The 15684-nt window shown below is 52.4% G+C and overlaps 1 protein-coding gene across 3 annotated transcripts in view; it reads right to left on the bottom strand.

Moving 5' to 3' along the window:
• Positions 1 to 15684, bottom strand: part of Mindy4 (MINDY lysine 48 deubiquitinase 4) — a 112401-nt gene that overhangs the window by 18711 nt on the left and 78006 nt on the right. For all 3 annotated transcript variants that reach the window (XM_037203775.1, XM_028864101.2, XM_028864102.2), the window contains exons 14-15: positions 5441 to 5504; positions 2180 to 2341 (exon numbers count right to left, since the gene is read on the bottom strand). In XM_037203775.1, coding sequence (XP_037059670.1) covers positions 2180 to 2341; positions 5441 to 5504 — 226 coding nt within the window. The remainder of the gene's footprint in view (positions 1 to 2179; positions 2342 to 5440; positions 5505 to 15684) is intronic.

Genomic DNA, 15684 nt, shown 5'->3' with positions numbered 1-15684 from the left:
TGGCCTGGGCACGTCTCTCTGGCCCTCTGTGCCTCACAAGGTCTTCTCCCCCTGTGTCAACGTCCTAATCTCTTCTTACGATGACACTGTTGTTTGGATTAGGGCCATCCTGGTGACCTCATTCTCACTTAATCACCTTCTTAAATACCATCACCAGGTACAGTCCTGCTCAGAGGTACTGGGGTCAGGACTTCAGACACGAATTTTAGTGAACACAGTGTAACTCACAGTCTGGAAAGGGAAGGGCCCTGGAGGGTTCTGAACACAGAATGGTGTGATTGGAACGATGTTTTAAAGATTATACTGCCTTAGTGAAGGGACCGGATGGAAAGCAGGTGGTCTCCGGATCAATGATATTAAAATACTGGGTCTTCCTCGTGGCTGTATTAATGCTATCCAGGAGAGGGGGCTGACTAGGCCAAGAACTTGTCTCAGTTCAGACCTGGACTTGAGTTTCCAGCTTCCCTGGGGCTCCTCTGTCCCATGTGACTGATGGAGGGTCCTAGTGTCACAGGGACAGATGGCAGGAAAGGTGATATCAAAAAGGTGAAGGCTCCTGGCCCCGCTAAGTCTTTAGGGGAAGGAGAGGCCAAGACCCAGCCTGATGACTTCTTGAGAGAAAGAGGAAATGGCATCTAGAATTCCATCCTTAGTGGGCTTGCCATGGTACAACATAGGGAAGAATCCACTCCCCACAGGGGACAATACTCCCCAGCTTCGCCAGCAAAGGGGCCATGCGGGTTCCGGGAATCTATGAGAAAACAGCCACTGGCCAGCCCCAAGTTTCTCTAACGGTCAATTCATTCTCAATGCAGGGTGATCTTGACTGGTTTTCCCATCATTTGCCCTCTACTGACCAAATCACAGTGGTTTATTTTTTTCACAGGCAGCCCGGACCATCGGAAGACATCGGGGACCGTGGTTAAGACAGAGTCTATGAAACTGGCCAGGCTCGTCCTGTTCAATCCATGGACCGTCGGGCTGGAGACGACTGGAGCCTCCCAAGCTCTCGGTGCTTCTCCTTGGCCATGGGGTCAAACTGCTGCCTTACTCCTGACAGCAACACAACCAGAGAGGAACTGTCCCCTCTCCTCTCCAGGCAGTTAGAACCCACACATCTGCATTCCGTGACGGGGGTGGCACTCAGACAGGGGGTCAGAAAGAGGCCCATCACATGGCCCATGAACAAGAGACAGCATATCCTAAATAAGAGGTCACGCAGGAAGGGTGGGACAAAGTCCCAGCTCCCTCCCACTCTGCTAAGTCGTTTACCTAGCACTGGGGGGGGGGGCATGCGGTAAGGCCCCTGCTTCCTGTTTGTGGCAGTGAGGAAGCCTCAACTAGTGTCTTAGTGTTTGAGTGGTCTCAGCCTTCATGTAAGTCTCCCGTTGACCCTCAGGACAGTGCTCTCCTCAGCCAGGGAACCGTGGGCCATATGAAACCACTAAGAGTGAGGTTCTGAGAAGGTCTGAAAGCAGCTGAGGCAGCGGGTCTGATCAAGAGCACCCCTAGCCAGCCCATGGTGCCCTCACAAGTGCCCCACCAGCTTCACTTAAGACCTGGGCCTTTGCAAGCTTTCTTTCCCAGCAAGAAAGGAGGCAGGGGGCCCACAGCCCAGCAAACAGGCCAAAAGAAGCTATACAGACTGAACTGTGCCCCTCAAAGGACATGTAACCCCGAGGGCTTCTAAATCAGACGTTCTCTGGAACTGGGGTTGCTGTACTTGCCATTGGCTAAGAAGAGGTTATACTGGAGCAGTGTCCCCGTAATCCAACTGAGGTCCTCAGAAACAAAGACACAGGGAGCAATCAGCCAAGTGACACCAGAGGCAAGTCACGTATGCATGCATGCATGCACGCACGCACGCACGCATGCACCCATGCATGCATGCACATGCGAGTGCATGCCAGATGCAGCCACTCTGATGCACAGTCACATTATGAAGCCTCAAGAGTTCTTTTCAGCTATCTTTCCTGAACCCCAGAACCTGCTGTTTGAGTCTGAAGTGTCTGTGGCATTGGCAGCAAAGTCGTATCTCTTCTAGTCTGCTCTGTATTCAGGCTTGACCGAAACTCCAGCCAGATTTGGGAACTAGAGACCAGCTTCCCTTCTTCCAAGTCCTTCTATCTCATGGGTCGAGGGAACTAGGCTGCTGGGGTCCCAGAGTGCACATGGGTACCTGGCACACATTGTAGTGTTCAAAGAGCGATAAGAAACCGATGTCGCTGCGCGCCTCGATGCCTCGGAGGAGCGTGATGTTCCCATCGCCTGAGTCCAGCTCCACTATATCATTGAAAACATTGGACACGGCTCTCCCGGTCAGGAGAAGATTGACAAGTTCCTGTTGATGAGAGAAGGGAAGCTGCGTCAGATCTCTGAAATCAGCCTCGGGAGGGCGGAGGGGAGGCGGGAGCAAGGGAAAAGGGGTGGAGGAGGAAAGAACCCGGGGAAGGCAAGAAACAAAACGCAGAGTGGAGACAGTAGGGGCCTGACTTTTCCACAGGCTCTGATGGGGGAAATCTGCCAACAGCTTCCATCAAAGCACCCCGAGGGAATCGGCAACCGATCTGCAAGTATTCTTTGAACAATGGCTACACAGGAGCCTGTCCTAAATCTCAGTACTGGGGAGACCTTTGAGTAGTTACAACCCAGCTCCATGCTCTGGAACAGCTACAGAGGTCAAGGATGCATCTGTGTGGTTGAAACCTAATGTAGGATATGAGTGGGACTATAAAAATGTGTGCACAGAATTTCTCTGCCCCACACAGACACGCGATCACATAACCAAGCCAGAGCAGCTTTGTTGGAGAGTGACCTCTGGAAGAGTCTTGAAAGACAGTGTTTTGAAAAATAAGCATCTTAATGATTGAAATGACTTTAGATTCAACAGAAGTTGCAAAAATAGTCCACAGAGTTCCTGTGTACCCTTTACCCAGCTTCCCTGTTGATAACATCTCATGGGACCCAGCACATCTCACAGACAGGAAGCCAGCCAACCCTGCGCACTGCAGCACCAAGGAGGTGCCCCTTGTCTTACGGGGTCTCACAGGGATGGTAAGGAAAGCAGGATGGGGCAAGAGCAGAGGCAGGGAGGGTAGCAAGAAGTTGGTGCTGGGCTTGCCCCAGACACTAGGTATCCAGTAACCCTGTGGCTCATGCCACACACCCAAGCAGTCACCAAATGAGTAACCTCGGCCTGGAGCCAGTGTCGAGTGCAGTGTGGCATCTCTGGGGGGTCTCCATCTCTGGTACTGCAGTGTATCACCGAGGCTGGACACCCCCACATCCCACCACTGGTTAGGAATAAAGCAACTGGACCTGACAGATGAGAAAGGACTTGTCCTAGCCACATGGCCAGAAAGTGACTGAGCTGAACTTTCACTCACATCTGCTGAGTACATCTCTGCCACCCTTGCTACCCTGACAGCAACCTGTCTAGACAAACACTCCAGCTGAAAGGTGGTAGCTTCCAAGGACTCTTGGGAGAAGAACTCTGATGAATCCACCCCTGGCATTCAGACAAGCAGTCGCTCTGTGTCACCCTCCCTCAGCAGGGCTGGCATCGCCAGTGAGACAAGCAAGCTCACAGCTGTCTCCTAGCCCATAGGAAGGGCCATGCCACCCTGACCCAATCTATGATCTGCAGGGCAGAGTTGACAGAAGTATTTTCCCTTGAATTCTGAAATTGATGTTCCGGGTAGGGTACATAAACCTTCCATTGGTACTAACACCCCTGCCCCAGTGACAGTTAGGATTCTATTGATGGCCACCAAGGGGCCCCCATTGGAAGGCAACAGTGAAGGGCCTCATTGTGTCCCTGCAGCGGAAATGATAAAAGAATTCAGAGGAAATAACTGCTCTGGGATACTGTACCTCATGTCCAGAGGCTACCAAGAAAGGTGCAGGATTTTCTTTTTTTTTATTTTGTTTTTAAGCGGAAAGTTTTTCCATCTGGTTTGCAATAAGAATAAAGGCCCCTGCTCTTCCATCTGGGAAGTGTTCAAAACATTCCTCCCAGCAGGAAGTGTTCTTGAGAGAGCAGGAGGACCTCCTGCCCACATACCTCCTGCCCTTGGTGTAAAAAACCCAAAGTAGCAAAGCTTAGCCACCATCCAGTCCATCGCTACTCCAAGTGTGTGCCACAGACTTTCCTCCTGGGGGAGCTTTTAGAAACTCGGCACCCATGGAGATTACAAGACGCTGTAATCTCAGCCCTAAAGAGACTGAGACAGGAGGATCTGGAATTCAAGACCAGCCAGGGCTATAGAGCAAGACATAATCTCAAAACAACGAAAAGAAAATAATGAAGAAATTCCCTAGCCCCAGCCCAGCATGAGTCAGAACCTGCTTTTCAACATGACCCACAGGGACTGGTGTGCAAATCAAAGCTAAGCAGCCATGGACTGGGGCAAATGCCTCTTCCACATGGGAGGAAAGTGGAGTTCTGGAAGCTGGGAAGATGCCTCAGCTCCCTCCGTGAGTGTAGCAGAGAACAGGCTTGAATCCAGCCCGGGATGATGCTGGTCCAGCCTCCTCTGCTTCCTAGTTTGATTTCCCCTGCCTGGGCAGCTCCATTCTCCACCGCCACAAGAGGAGGCTCCCTTGGAGCAAAGAGGAAAAGCATCCAGGAGAGCAAGGCCACCAGGCAGCCAAAAGAGAGGACATTCTCCATGGCCTCTTTCCAGGGAGGGGCAGAAGTCATCCCCACACCCCTCTGTGGGTGTCTATTATACCACAGACCTCAAACTTGCCCTTGCAAAAAGGACCAAGGTAGCTTCCCAGGGTTAGGCACAGGTGAGTCAAAAATCCCAGAACAGCTAGTTAGTTCCTAGCTCATCAGAAGACTGTGAGTTCTGGAACCTGCATACAGAGAGGGTAACACATCAGTATGATCCACATGGCCATTCTCAGAGGCCTTGTGTGCTAAGGAAGGTGTGTATGGAAGATCCATGCACACTAGAGAGGACCTTGAACGGGTGTCTTTAGTGGCATTACCTAACAGGGAGTACAAATGACAAGAGAGGTCGTGGTCTCTCCTGTCGCTAACAGGGCTTTGTTCGAAAAGACGCAGAGGGAAGAGCGGTTGTGAAGGCAGTGCCCTCTGCAAGTGTAACCAGTGCATGCGGGACCCAGGTTTACCAGCCATGCTGGGGCATGTTCTGACGGCCAGGGCCCTGTGCAGTTCAGCACCTAAGTGGATCAGTGGTCCACCTCCTCTACATCCCCATGACTCCAAGAATACCAGTCAGCAGGTAGAAAGCATGCTACACGTGAAAAACAAACTGAGCTTTCCTCCCGGGTCTCCCAGACCGTGAAGCCCAGAAGAGGCGGACTCCTGAGAGCAGCATGGAGGCTGTTTGGTGATGAAGAACAGAGAACGAAACTCAAGGAGAGGACGGGCTACCTGGCTTCCCCTCTGTGGGCCCCATTGTCTCCTGACCTGTGTGCAGTATCCGTGAGCTCCAATCAGATGGCTGGTGGGGACATCGAAGTCCTGGCGGACACTAGGAAGCACAAAGGGAGAGGCGTTAGCATGGCTGTGCCTTACTGGGGCGCCAGGTGCTCTCTCTAGGCCTCGGCTACAGATCCGGGTTTGCTACGAACCTAAGGAACCTAAGCATCCTGCACTGTGACCCTGTGGAGGTGCTACCACAAACGGCCTCCATTTGGGCCGCACCTAAATGTGGTGAGCAAAATGTAACAGGCCCTTGGGCTGGGAATCCAATGCCCAAAATTCATACCACAATTACCACTCCTAATGGTGAGGATGGAATGTCTGCCACAGGCCTTAGGACCACTCCTGATGGTGAGGATGGAGTGTCTGCCACGGGCCTCAGGACCACTCCTGATGGTGAGGATGGAGTGTCTGCCACAGGCCTTAGGACCACTCCTAATGGTGAGGATGGAGTGTCTGCCACAGGCCTTAGGACCACTCCTGATGGTGAGGATGGAGTGTCTGCCACGGGCCTCAGGACCACTCCTGATGGTGAGGATGGAGTGTCTGCCACGGGCCTCAGGACCACTCCTGATGGTGAGGATGGAGTGTCTGCCACGGGCCTCAGGACCACTCCTGATGGTGAGGATGGAGTGTCTGCCACGGGCCTCAGGACCACTCCTGATGGTGAGGATGGAGTGTCTGCCACGGGCCTCAGGACCACTCCTGATGGTGAGGATGGAGTGTCTGCCACGGGCCTCAGGACCACTCCTGATGGTGAGTATGGAGTGTCTGCCACGGGCCTCAGGACCACTCCTGATGGTGAGGATGGAGTGTCTGCCATGGGCCTCAGGACCACTCCTGATGGTGAGGATGGAGTGTCTGCCACGGGCCTCAGGCAGCCAGTCTGTTCAACAGGAGGCGTTAGCTGGAATGAACTCTAATGACCTAGTGACTCTGCTGTGGTTCCAATGTGGTTTGAGCATGTCTCTCCAGGGATCGAGTGCTAAAATGTAACTCCCACTGTGAGGTAGCAAGGGGGTAAGAAGTTGTGTGCACACATGTGTGCTTGTGGAGACCACAGGCTGACATCAGATAGCCTCCTCTATAACTCTCCACCTTATTGTTTCTAGATTTAGTGTGTGTGTGTGTGTGTGTGTGTGTGTGTGTGTGTGTGTGTGTGTGTGTGCAGGTGTGTATACATGCACACACACACACATACATGTACAGGCATGCAATGCCACAGCAAATCAGAGGACTACTTTCAACCAACAAGAGTTCGTTTTTTTTCCTTCTTCCCTGGGGGCTCCGGGGATTGAACTCAGGTCACTCGGCATGGTGGCAAGCATGCTTTTCCACTGAGCCATCTTGACAGCGTATCTTTTTAAACATTTCCTTTGAGAATTTCACATGCTTAGACAATGAAATATGACATATAGCCCCCCTCTAGCCACACCCCCTGGTCCCCCAATCACACCCTCACCAACCTCATGCCTTTTTTGTTATTATGTGGCCTGGGACCGTTTGGCCAGCATACATGCTTCCCTTTGGGAATGCCACAGCGTGGCCACTGACTACAAGAGCAAAGAAGGACTTCCTACATCTGTTTTTATAGATGTGGAAAAACGCTCAGGCAGGTGGGCACTGGGGACAGGTAGAGTGAGAGCCTGATTTCTAGGCCTCCAGAGCTACACACAGACCTGGATACATACTGCCCAGGGCCTGGTGTGCTTCCTGCATTCATACCCCAAAAAGAGCACTGAGCTGGGGCTGAGGGTAGGAAGGGCTCTGTGATTAAACATTTGTTTTTCCTTTTAATGGAAGAGGAGAACCTGGTCTCAATAGATGCTTTAAATTCAAGATCCCCACACACTCAAAAACTCAAAACACACACTCCAATCCTCTGCTCTTCCAAGATAACCTCGGAAACTCAAACTCTACCATCCTTGCCAGGAAACTGTGTGTGTGTGTGTGTGTGTGTGTGTGTGTGTGTGTGTGTGTGTGTGTGTGTGTAGTTTCTAACGGAGGGTCAAATGGGGAAGGAGTTCTCAGGAGATGGGCCTCGGGTAGCATCACAGAAACACGTAAAGAACCGCAAAGACCCAGGGTACTCTGGGAAGGCCACCAGAAGCCGACCATCGTGCCTGGGAGAGAGCCAGCGAGGGATGACTCATGGCCAGCACAGTGCTGGGCCGGCGCTAGCTGAGGCAGAAGAATTGATGGAAACGTTCTCTGTGGCATATACAACATCTTCTGATGAGGAGAAAATAACCTCAAAGCAGCCCTGGGGGGACTGATAAGCATCGCTGGCCGCGGGCCACCTGTGGCTTTCAGAAGCAGTCCGATCTTCATAAGCTCTGGGCCGCGTGTTCACCCAGCGGGCTAGAAAGCCTGCGTCAGCTGGGAGAAAAGGGACCAGCAGAACGGACAATGGCAGGAAATGGTAATTGCATCCTTAGGTGCAAACACGATGGGAAATTCAGAAGCTGCTCGGATCTTAAAAGGGAGGGACATGTGTATTTCACATTAGGGCACTCGGGAGACGCCAAGGAGCAGCTTATGGCTTAGGAGATTTACAACTTTGGCAAATAGCAAAGCCCAGTCCTCCTCCCCTGGGGAGCTCTGACAGAGCGCACGTGTGAGGAGTCCTGGGGCAGAGGCCATCCTCCTCTGCTTGGGCTGTACAGGAGATCAGTTTACACAGAAGCCTGACCCAGCCCTAAGTTCTAGCTCCTGCCCACTCACTGTGGAATTGCTAGTCTTTCTTCCCTGGGCCTCAGCCTCCTGTTCTGGAGCAAAACGGTCTTGGTCTGAATTCTGTCTCTCCAAATCCACACATTGAACCCACCTGAAGACGAGCCTGCCTAAACAACCCCAGTTACTCAGGGGGCCGGGGCAGAGGGACTGAAGGTCCAATTAGCCTGGCGTGGGGATGCACACCTTTCATCCCAGCACTTGTAGAGGCGGGCAGATCTCTGAATTCGAGGCCAGAGTGGTCTGCAAAACTAGTTACAGGACAGCCAGGCATACACTGAGAAACCCAGTCTTGAAAAAAACAAACGGAGGAGGAGGAGGAAGAGGAGGAGGAGGAGGAGGAGAAATAATAAGAAAATCAAAGTCAGCCTGAGTTAGAGCAAAACTGTTTCAAATTTTAAAATGAGAAAAGAATTTGTTCAACAAATGTGAGGTTCTCAGTTCAATCCTCAGTATAGTGGGGGGGGAGGGCACGCGCGCGTGTGCGCAGGGATTCACTCTCAAACTCCAACCCACCCCAAGGCCCTCAGAATATGCATTTAGGGAAAGTGGGGGCCTTTAAATGGGTGCTGATATTAAAATGAAGCCAGCAGGGTGGGTCCTGATCCAGCCCAGCCTGCAGAGTTGTAGAAGAAGATTCTGTCCAAGTGCTCCTGGCCTTGTTAGCACCAGCCTCGGATACTAGGACAAATGACATCCAATGTCCTCGTAGGCTCAAAGCTCTCTTTCCATGAATCTGTGCAGAAGCCCACTTTACAGAAGCCGAGGGCAGAGCTTCCACGGTGAAGGCAGAGATGGGCTTGCTCCCTAATCTCACTAGGATACGGAGCCATAAACGCTAGGAGGCCAGGGTCCAGCTGACCATGCCACAGAAGCCGTCCTGGGTGTGCTCCAGTCCCTCCAGCAAACTGCGCTTTCCTGCACTGCAAAGCCAATAGGCACAGAGAGGGAAAGCCTGTGTGAACTTGACCATGGGAGGAGGGACTCAGTAACAGATGCTCTGCTCGCAACTCTTCAGCATCTGGGAGTAACGGGCCAGGACCAAGAGACCTGACCTGTGGGTGTCTGGGTCACTCTGTGATAAGAGGCAACGGAAAGCTCTTCTTGGGGGGGCAGCAAGGACCAAGCCCCTCAGACCTTCTTACCATCCGGAGGTCCCTGGGCCACCGTGCTGTGCCAAGGAATAGAACAAGAAAACCTCAGGCTGGGAGAGCCCTCAGGGCTTAGAAAATGCAGGCTCTGGGAGTGGCCTGGTTCAAGCTAGTGGTGTGTGCCACCCAAGATTCAAGCCAGTTAGCGCTGCTGCCGTGGAGCAAGCTGGCAACACAGGAGCTTCACACCTGCAGTTTCGGGTCCTTCCAAACGCATTCTTCTCTCAGAGCTTTCAGAGGTGAGGAGGGCAAGACCCTCATCTCTCACTGACAGGGAAGCTGAGGTCCCAAGAAAAGACTAGACTTTGTACTCGTGTGGTCACACCATGAGCAGGGCCAGTGTTCTCCGCGGCCTGGGACACAGCCAGACGTTAGCCTGATCAGGCAGCTCCAGGCAGGCCAAACCCCTGAAGCCCCACCCAGGTTCCACCGACCCTGGCTCCAGCCCACTTGTCCCTTCACCCAAAAGTCTCCCATGTGAACATGGCATTTGGCACAGAAACTTCTGAATAGAATGGAAAATAATGGGCTCGTGTAGCCTAGAGATGTGGCCCCATCTGTAGTCACAACCATTTACCTGAACAGGGTGGCTCTAATAAAGTGAGCAACACCCCCCCCCCACCCCAGCCTGAATCCACACTGACAGAATAAGAGACCAGGGAATGGTTAGTGTGCTCTGGGAACTTCTGGGATGGGAAGAAGGGTGTTTGGTCCCTGACTCTGATCTCTGAAACACTAAGCCTTGTGTGGACAGCAATCAGCCATTCCTTTTCCACCTGACCATTAGTACTTGGGCTCTGCAGAACTAGGTCCCCTGGGTGAGCACCTGTGACCCCTCTGATGGCTGCATTCCTTCTGCACCCCCAGCCTACTTCAAGGTGGCGAGTTTCTTGGTAGGAAGGGCAGCCGTGATATAACAGAGAACCTGGGCTCTAAGTTGGGGGTGCCTAGGTTCAAGCCCAAGTGCTGCCATTTAAAACTTGTCCCTTCTTGGGAGTCTGTTTCCCCAAAGGCTGTACGAGCATGGTGATGTCTCCTTCTATTATGGGTTACTGTGAGAACAGAGTGAGATAAACTATATAAAGCCTCTGGCATGTGGTAAATGTCACTTCCTTTTTCCTACGATCACAACAATTAAAAACAGGAAAACAATGACTGAGAGGTCATGATTCCTGAAACCTCAACCATTCATGTCACAGCCAAGAGCCGATGGTAAACCCAGGCCTCCAAGAGCTTGAAATATAGCCGAGGACATCTACAAAGGATTTGGAGAGACGGTTTTTTTCCAGGAAGGCCCAGAGAAAAGGGACAGTGGTCGGATACTTGGATGTCAAGCCTCTTCTTCCTCCTATTCTGTGTCCCCTGGGATAACAATAGTTACCCTACTGGGTTGTTACAAGGAGGAACCAGACCATGGACAAGCCTTGCATATTGCAAGAGAGCACCGTGCAGGAGGTCTAGGCCCTTCCCATTCCCAAGCAGTGAGAAGAAATAGAGAATACTTGGTGTAAGGAAGACTCCGAAGAGTGGAGAAAGGCCTTCCTGAAGGGAGAAAAAGAAAGCACAGGAACCCATGGCCTTCACTACTGCCCAGGGCATCCCCTAAGGAAACCATGGCCTTCACTACTGCCCAGAGTACTCCCTAAGGAACTCATGGCCTTCACTACTGCCCAGGGCATCCTCTAAGGAACTCATGGCCTTTGCTACTGCCCAGAGTACCTCCCAAGCTGCCTGTAGTTCACAACTCATGATCTCTCCCTGGCTTTGGTACCGTTCTCCCCAGGCAGACCCCAAGCAGCTGATTTTTCTACCTGACAAGCCTGAATTGCCAATCCTCAGAGCGGTGCAAAGTGTTCCCTCCTCCACAGAGAGAGCCCTCTTTAGCCCAGGGACAGAAATACCCCATCTCTCCTCTCCTTCCATCCCATCTCCAGGGCCCATACCCACTGTTCTCATATGACCACTTTGCCCCTCTAGGCAGGAAGGGCTTTTAGGACCATGTGATGTCCCGTTGGGTCCTCACTGCCCAGAACTGGGCTCCAGACCCTGTGGACGCATAGCAGGTACCTGAGGTGCCAACCCCATTGTGGGAGAAGCTGTGAGCAAGGGAAGCCCTGATAACACCGAGATTCTGGGTGGCAAGCACAGGAAGGGATAACTAAGCACCCCACCCTGGGTCCCGGTTGCCCTTCTAGAAGGTTGAGTGCATTACCCTCCTCTTCTCCTACTGAGGCCTGTCTTCTTCCTCTGGATACCGGAGCCCTCAATGGAAGAGGTAGGGAACTAAAACACACACACGGGCCTGGGGGCAGGAGGGCCTTCCATTCAGCTGTCAACCACACTGGACTTCGGACCAGAGTGGGCCCCTCTCATGCATGCCCAGGCCCAGAGCCCACTGGCAGAGTGACTGCCCGCAGCTAGCCCCAGTGGGCACTCCCCAGCGACAACTTGCCAACTCTGTAGCCTGGAGACCTAGCTCAGAGCCTAGCCGCTGAACTTGGAAGTACAGAAGGCCGTCAAGCTCCTGGGCTAGTGTGAGCCTATCTGAAACCTCGCGTTCCACTCACTCTAAGTCTTCAAGCACACCTGAGCAGCACTCGTCACCCTCCCGCACGGAAGAAGACCTGTGCACGGCCTATTGAACGTGGAGACACAAGACAAGTGACGCTGCCAGCCGTGCCACTGACTTATCCTTCACTTCCCAGTGATCCCTGAGAAGTGGGGCGGGTGGTCCCAGGCCTATGCTCTATTCCTGGGGTTGCCACAAGATCACAAAAACCCAAGGTAGCAGCAACGGCCCCCCTCCTTTTCTCCTCTACTTCTGGCTAAATTGCCTCCAGATTGCACATTCTGTGCCGGCTAGATCTAGGTCAGCTTGACCCAAACTGTAGTCATCTGAGAGGAGGGAACCTCAACTGAGAAAATGCCTCCATAAGATTGACCTGTGAGCCAGCCTGTGGAGCAGCGGTTCTCAACCTTCCGAAAGTTGTGACCCTGTAATATAGTTCCTTGTGTTGTGGTGACCCCCCACCATAAAATTATCTATGTTGCTTCTTTATAACTGTAGTTTTGCTACTGTTATGAATAATAATGTAAATATTTTTGGAGACAGAGGTTTGCCAAAGGGGTCTTGACCCACAGGTTGAGAACCAGTGCTGTAGAGCATTTTTCTTAATTAGTGATTGATGGGGAAGGGCCCAGCCCATCGTGGGTGGAGCCACCCCTGGGTTGGCAGTCCTGGGTTCTATAAGAAAGCAGGCTAAGCAAGCCCTGAGGAGCAAGCCAGTAAGCAGCACTCCTCCACGGTCTCTGCATCAGCTCCTGCCTCCAGGTTCCTGCCTTATTTGAGTTCCTGTCCTGGCTTCCTTCAGTGATAAACTATGATGTGGAAGTGTAAGCCAAAGAAACCCTTCTCTCCCCAACTTGCTTTTTGGTCATGGTGTTTCATCACAGCAATAGAAACCCTAACTAAGACTCATTCCTTAAGGGGAGAGGATGGAAGACCCTGGCCATGTACTTACAGGGCAGTAGAAAGGATGACCCAGCATAAGGGAGTCTGGGTGAGGCATCTGCTAAGACATGGGGATTCCCAGGACTTGGGTCTCCAGCAGTTTAGCTGGAAATGTTTGTTAGTGTCATCTCTTGTGAGAAGTACTATTGGAATTCACTGAGGGACTTTTCCCATCTGCCAGCTGCAGTATAGAGATCTTAATGGGTCCAGTACAAGGGCCCTTCCCCATCCTGGGCAGCCTTGCACATTATGGAGGAGCCCCAGGAAGGAGATGGCTGGAGATCTCTCCAACAACATGGAGCCTATAGTTGTCTATGGAGATGACAGCCCATCTGGTCTTGGTGGCTTTAGTTTCTCATTGTCCAGGGCTGAGAAAGCTTGGGAACTCTGAGGACACTGCCTGCCAAGCACTGTGCACACAATGTAGGTTCCCCACAAGAGCTTCTCCGCTCTTGGCATCACTGCACATGTCTCTGGTCTCCCAGCTCCCCTCTGGGGGTCTGCAATTGGCCAGTCTTGTGCTTGCCTTTATCTGTTTCTGAGAGGCCATCCCTAAACTGACCTTGGCTCTCCTAGTCTCCTATGTACCCCATGCCTCTACTTCCTGACCCAAGTCAAAGCATCCTACTTCACTCTGAAAGGTTCCCCAACCAACGGGGTGAACCTCTGGGCTGTGACTGTCTTCCTGGGGGCACACCAGGTTCCACACACTCTATGTCCAGTGCAGCCTGGGCTGGCCACACCATACGAGGCCTGGGAGCCTGACACCTAGCAGGGTACAAACTGCAGGAATCTGCTTTTTCTTGGACACACAGCTGGTATATAAGAGAGGGGTGAAGATACAGAGGGGACACCCAAGTCCCAAAGACAGCATTTGTTCCCAGGTGTCTTCCTCCTACACCCGGGCTTTTACAGGAATGAGTTAAGCTTTGGCTTCTGCTTCCTGTGGCTGGGACTGACCTTTTGCCACCTGCCTTCTAGCCAGCATTCATGGCTGACTTTCATTTCAGGGCTCTTTTCTCAAGGAAAGAAATGGTCCGGCTGCCACTGCTGTTTTTAATCTCAAGAGTTTCGAGAACAAGAGTCACACAGTGGGATGCCATGTGGCCAGGCCCTGGCCCCCAATGCCTGGCTGCGCTGCCCAACATTGTTTTTTGAACTTTCAAGATTGCCCTTCAGCTGCCAAAGATGCTGCCGTAATGAGTACTGATGGTCTACTGGACAGAAATTTCTGTTCAGGCTGCTGGCACAACCTCTTGCCACTGACCGGCACTGCCCCCACTGTGAGCCGGGCTGTGCTCCCCACAGCACCCTCCCTCTCCTCTCCCCACCCCCAGCCCCGGGTCACCCAGGCCTGACTTGGAGAGTCCCCTGACTTCAGGGCTCTGAGCATCCCGGGGAGTTGGCAAGAACTCCCTGGGGAAATCTCTAGCCACACAGCTTTATCATTAGCTGACTGGAAGCCTGTATGGAAGCCAGGCGAGCATGAGATGTAACATGGGCTTTACTGTATGTAACTGCAGATCTTAAGGAAGAATGTGAACAGCTTGGCATCATGAGGAGAAAAGAATAACCTACACGAGCTCAGCCTCCACTGGGGGAAGCGAGGCTCAGAGGCCTGCTTCTGCCTGCTCCTTGGAGCAGCTGGGCTGCGCATGCTGCTGGGTTTGCATCTGCCCACAGCTCCACTCTGGCTTAGAAATGACATGTGAGTGATACGGGCAACCTCTAGGCTGGAGAGAGAACCCTGCCAGGAAGGGGAGAGTGTGTGACCCTTCTGTCGCACACTCACATCACACATGTCATCATGCTATCCTCTGCACAATCTCAGAACAACAATATCCACCTCACTGCCCACCTGGCCCCCATCCTCCCCCCACACACAGTGTTTGGAAGGAACTAGGGAGGCCTTCCCAGCTCAGTACTCTCATGGCTACGCAGCGTTTGATATTAGAGACTCTCTGGGCTCCTAGAACCTGTTTCTAACTACCACCCAAAGTAGTAACAGACCATCCAGAACAGCATCAAAGGATTCTGCAAGCTGACTCGGAACCCAGAGCAGGAAGGCCCTCGGCTATAGTCTGCTCCCTACGTTTTTAAGCAGAGCTGGGATTTCTCCAAGGAAGAGGCATGCCAGATGTTGAGGAGGGGCAGACAGAAGACTTGCATTCCCCACCACCAGGCACCTGACTGCATCTGCTTTACTCCGTGAGCTTTGAAATGGTGTGTGTGTGTGTGTGTGTGTGTGTGTGTGTGTGTGTGTCTTTTTGTGTTTTTGAGAAACAAATGAGATTTAGTTTCATTTCAATGAAAGTTTAAACAGTACGATCTAGCTCCAGTCAGCTAATGATAAAGAACTGAAGACACACTGGCTAGCAAGGGCTGTGGGTAGCTGAGTCAGGGAGGATCCAAGTGCCCTTGATCTACAATGAAGCTGTCAAAGGTTTGCATTTGTGGTTTCCCCGGCGGGCCGCCTGGTGCCTGAGCTGGGTGACATCTCTACTTCTGTGTCCAGATGTTTCTATGTCCAGATGTCTATGAAGAAAGACCTTTGAGGACTGCTGACCCCTAAGGTAGTAGACAGGAAGTGGGTTCTCCCAGTTCTAGGGCCACTACCCAGCAGAGCCAATCAGCAGCAGAGCTGTCCCTCCAAAACTGGGGGCTGAGGGCTGTGAGGTCACTTCAACGTCACTCTCAGAATCTGGGCAGGATTGGGGCTGCATGGGCTGCTCTTGCCCTCACCGTGGCCCCATCTTTCCTCCAGATTTCACGAAACCCCTGGATCACAGGTGGGGCAGGCAAGGTTAGCTCTGCTGGGATGTTCCCACCTCAAG

The sequence above is a fragment of the Peromyscus leucopus genome, chromosome 3, assembly GCF_004664715.2.
Source record: "Peromyscus leucopus breed LL Stock chromosome 3, UCI_PerLeu_2.1, whole genome shotgun sequence".
NCBI lineage: Eukaryota > Metazoa > Chordata > Mammalia > Rodentia > Cricetidae > Peromyscus > Peromyscus leucopus.
This window is presented reverse-complemented; position numbering and strand designations above follow the sequence as displayed.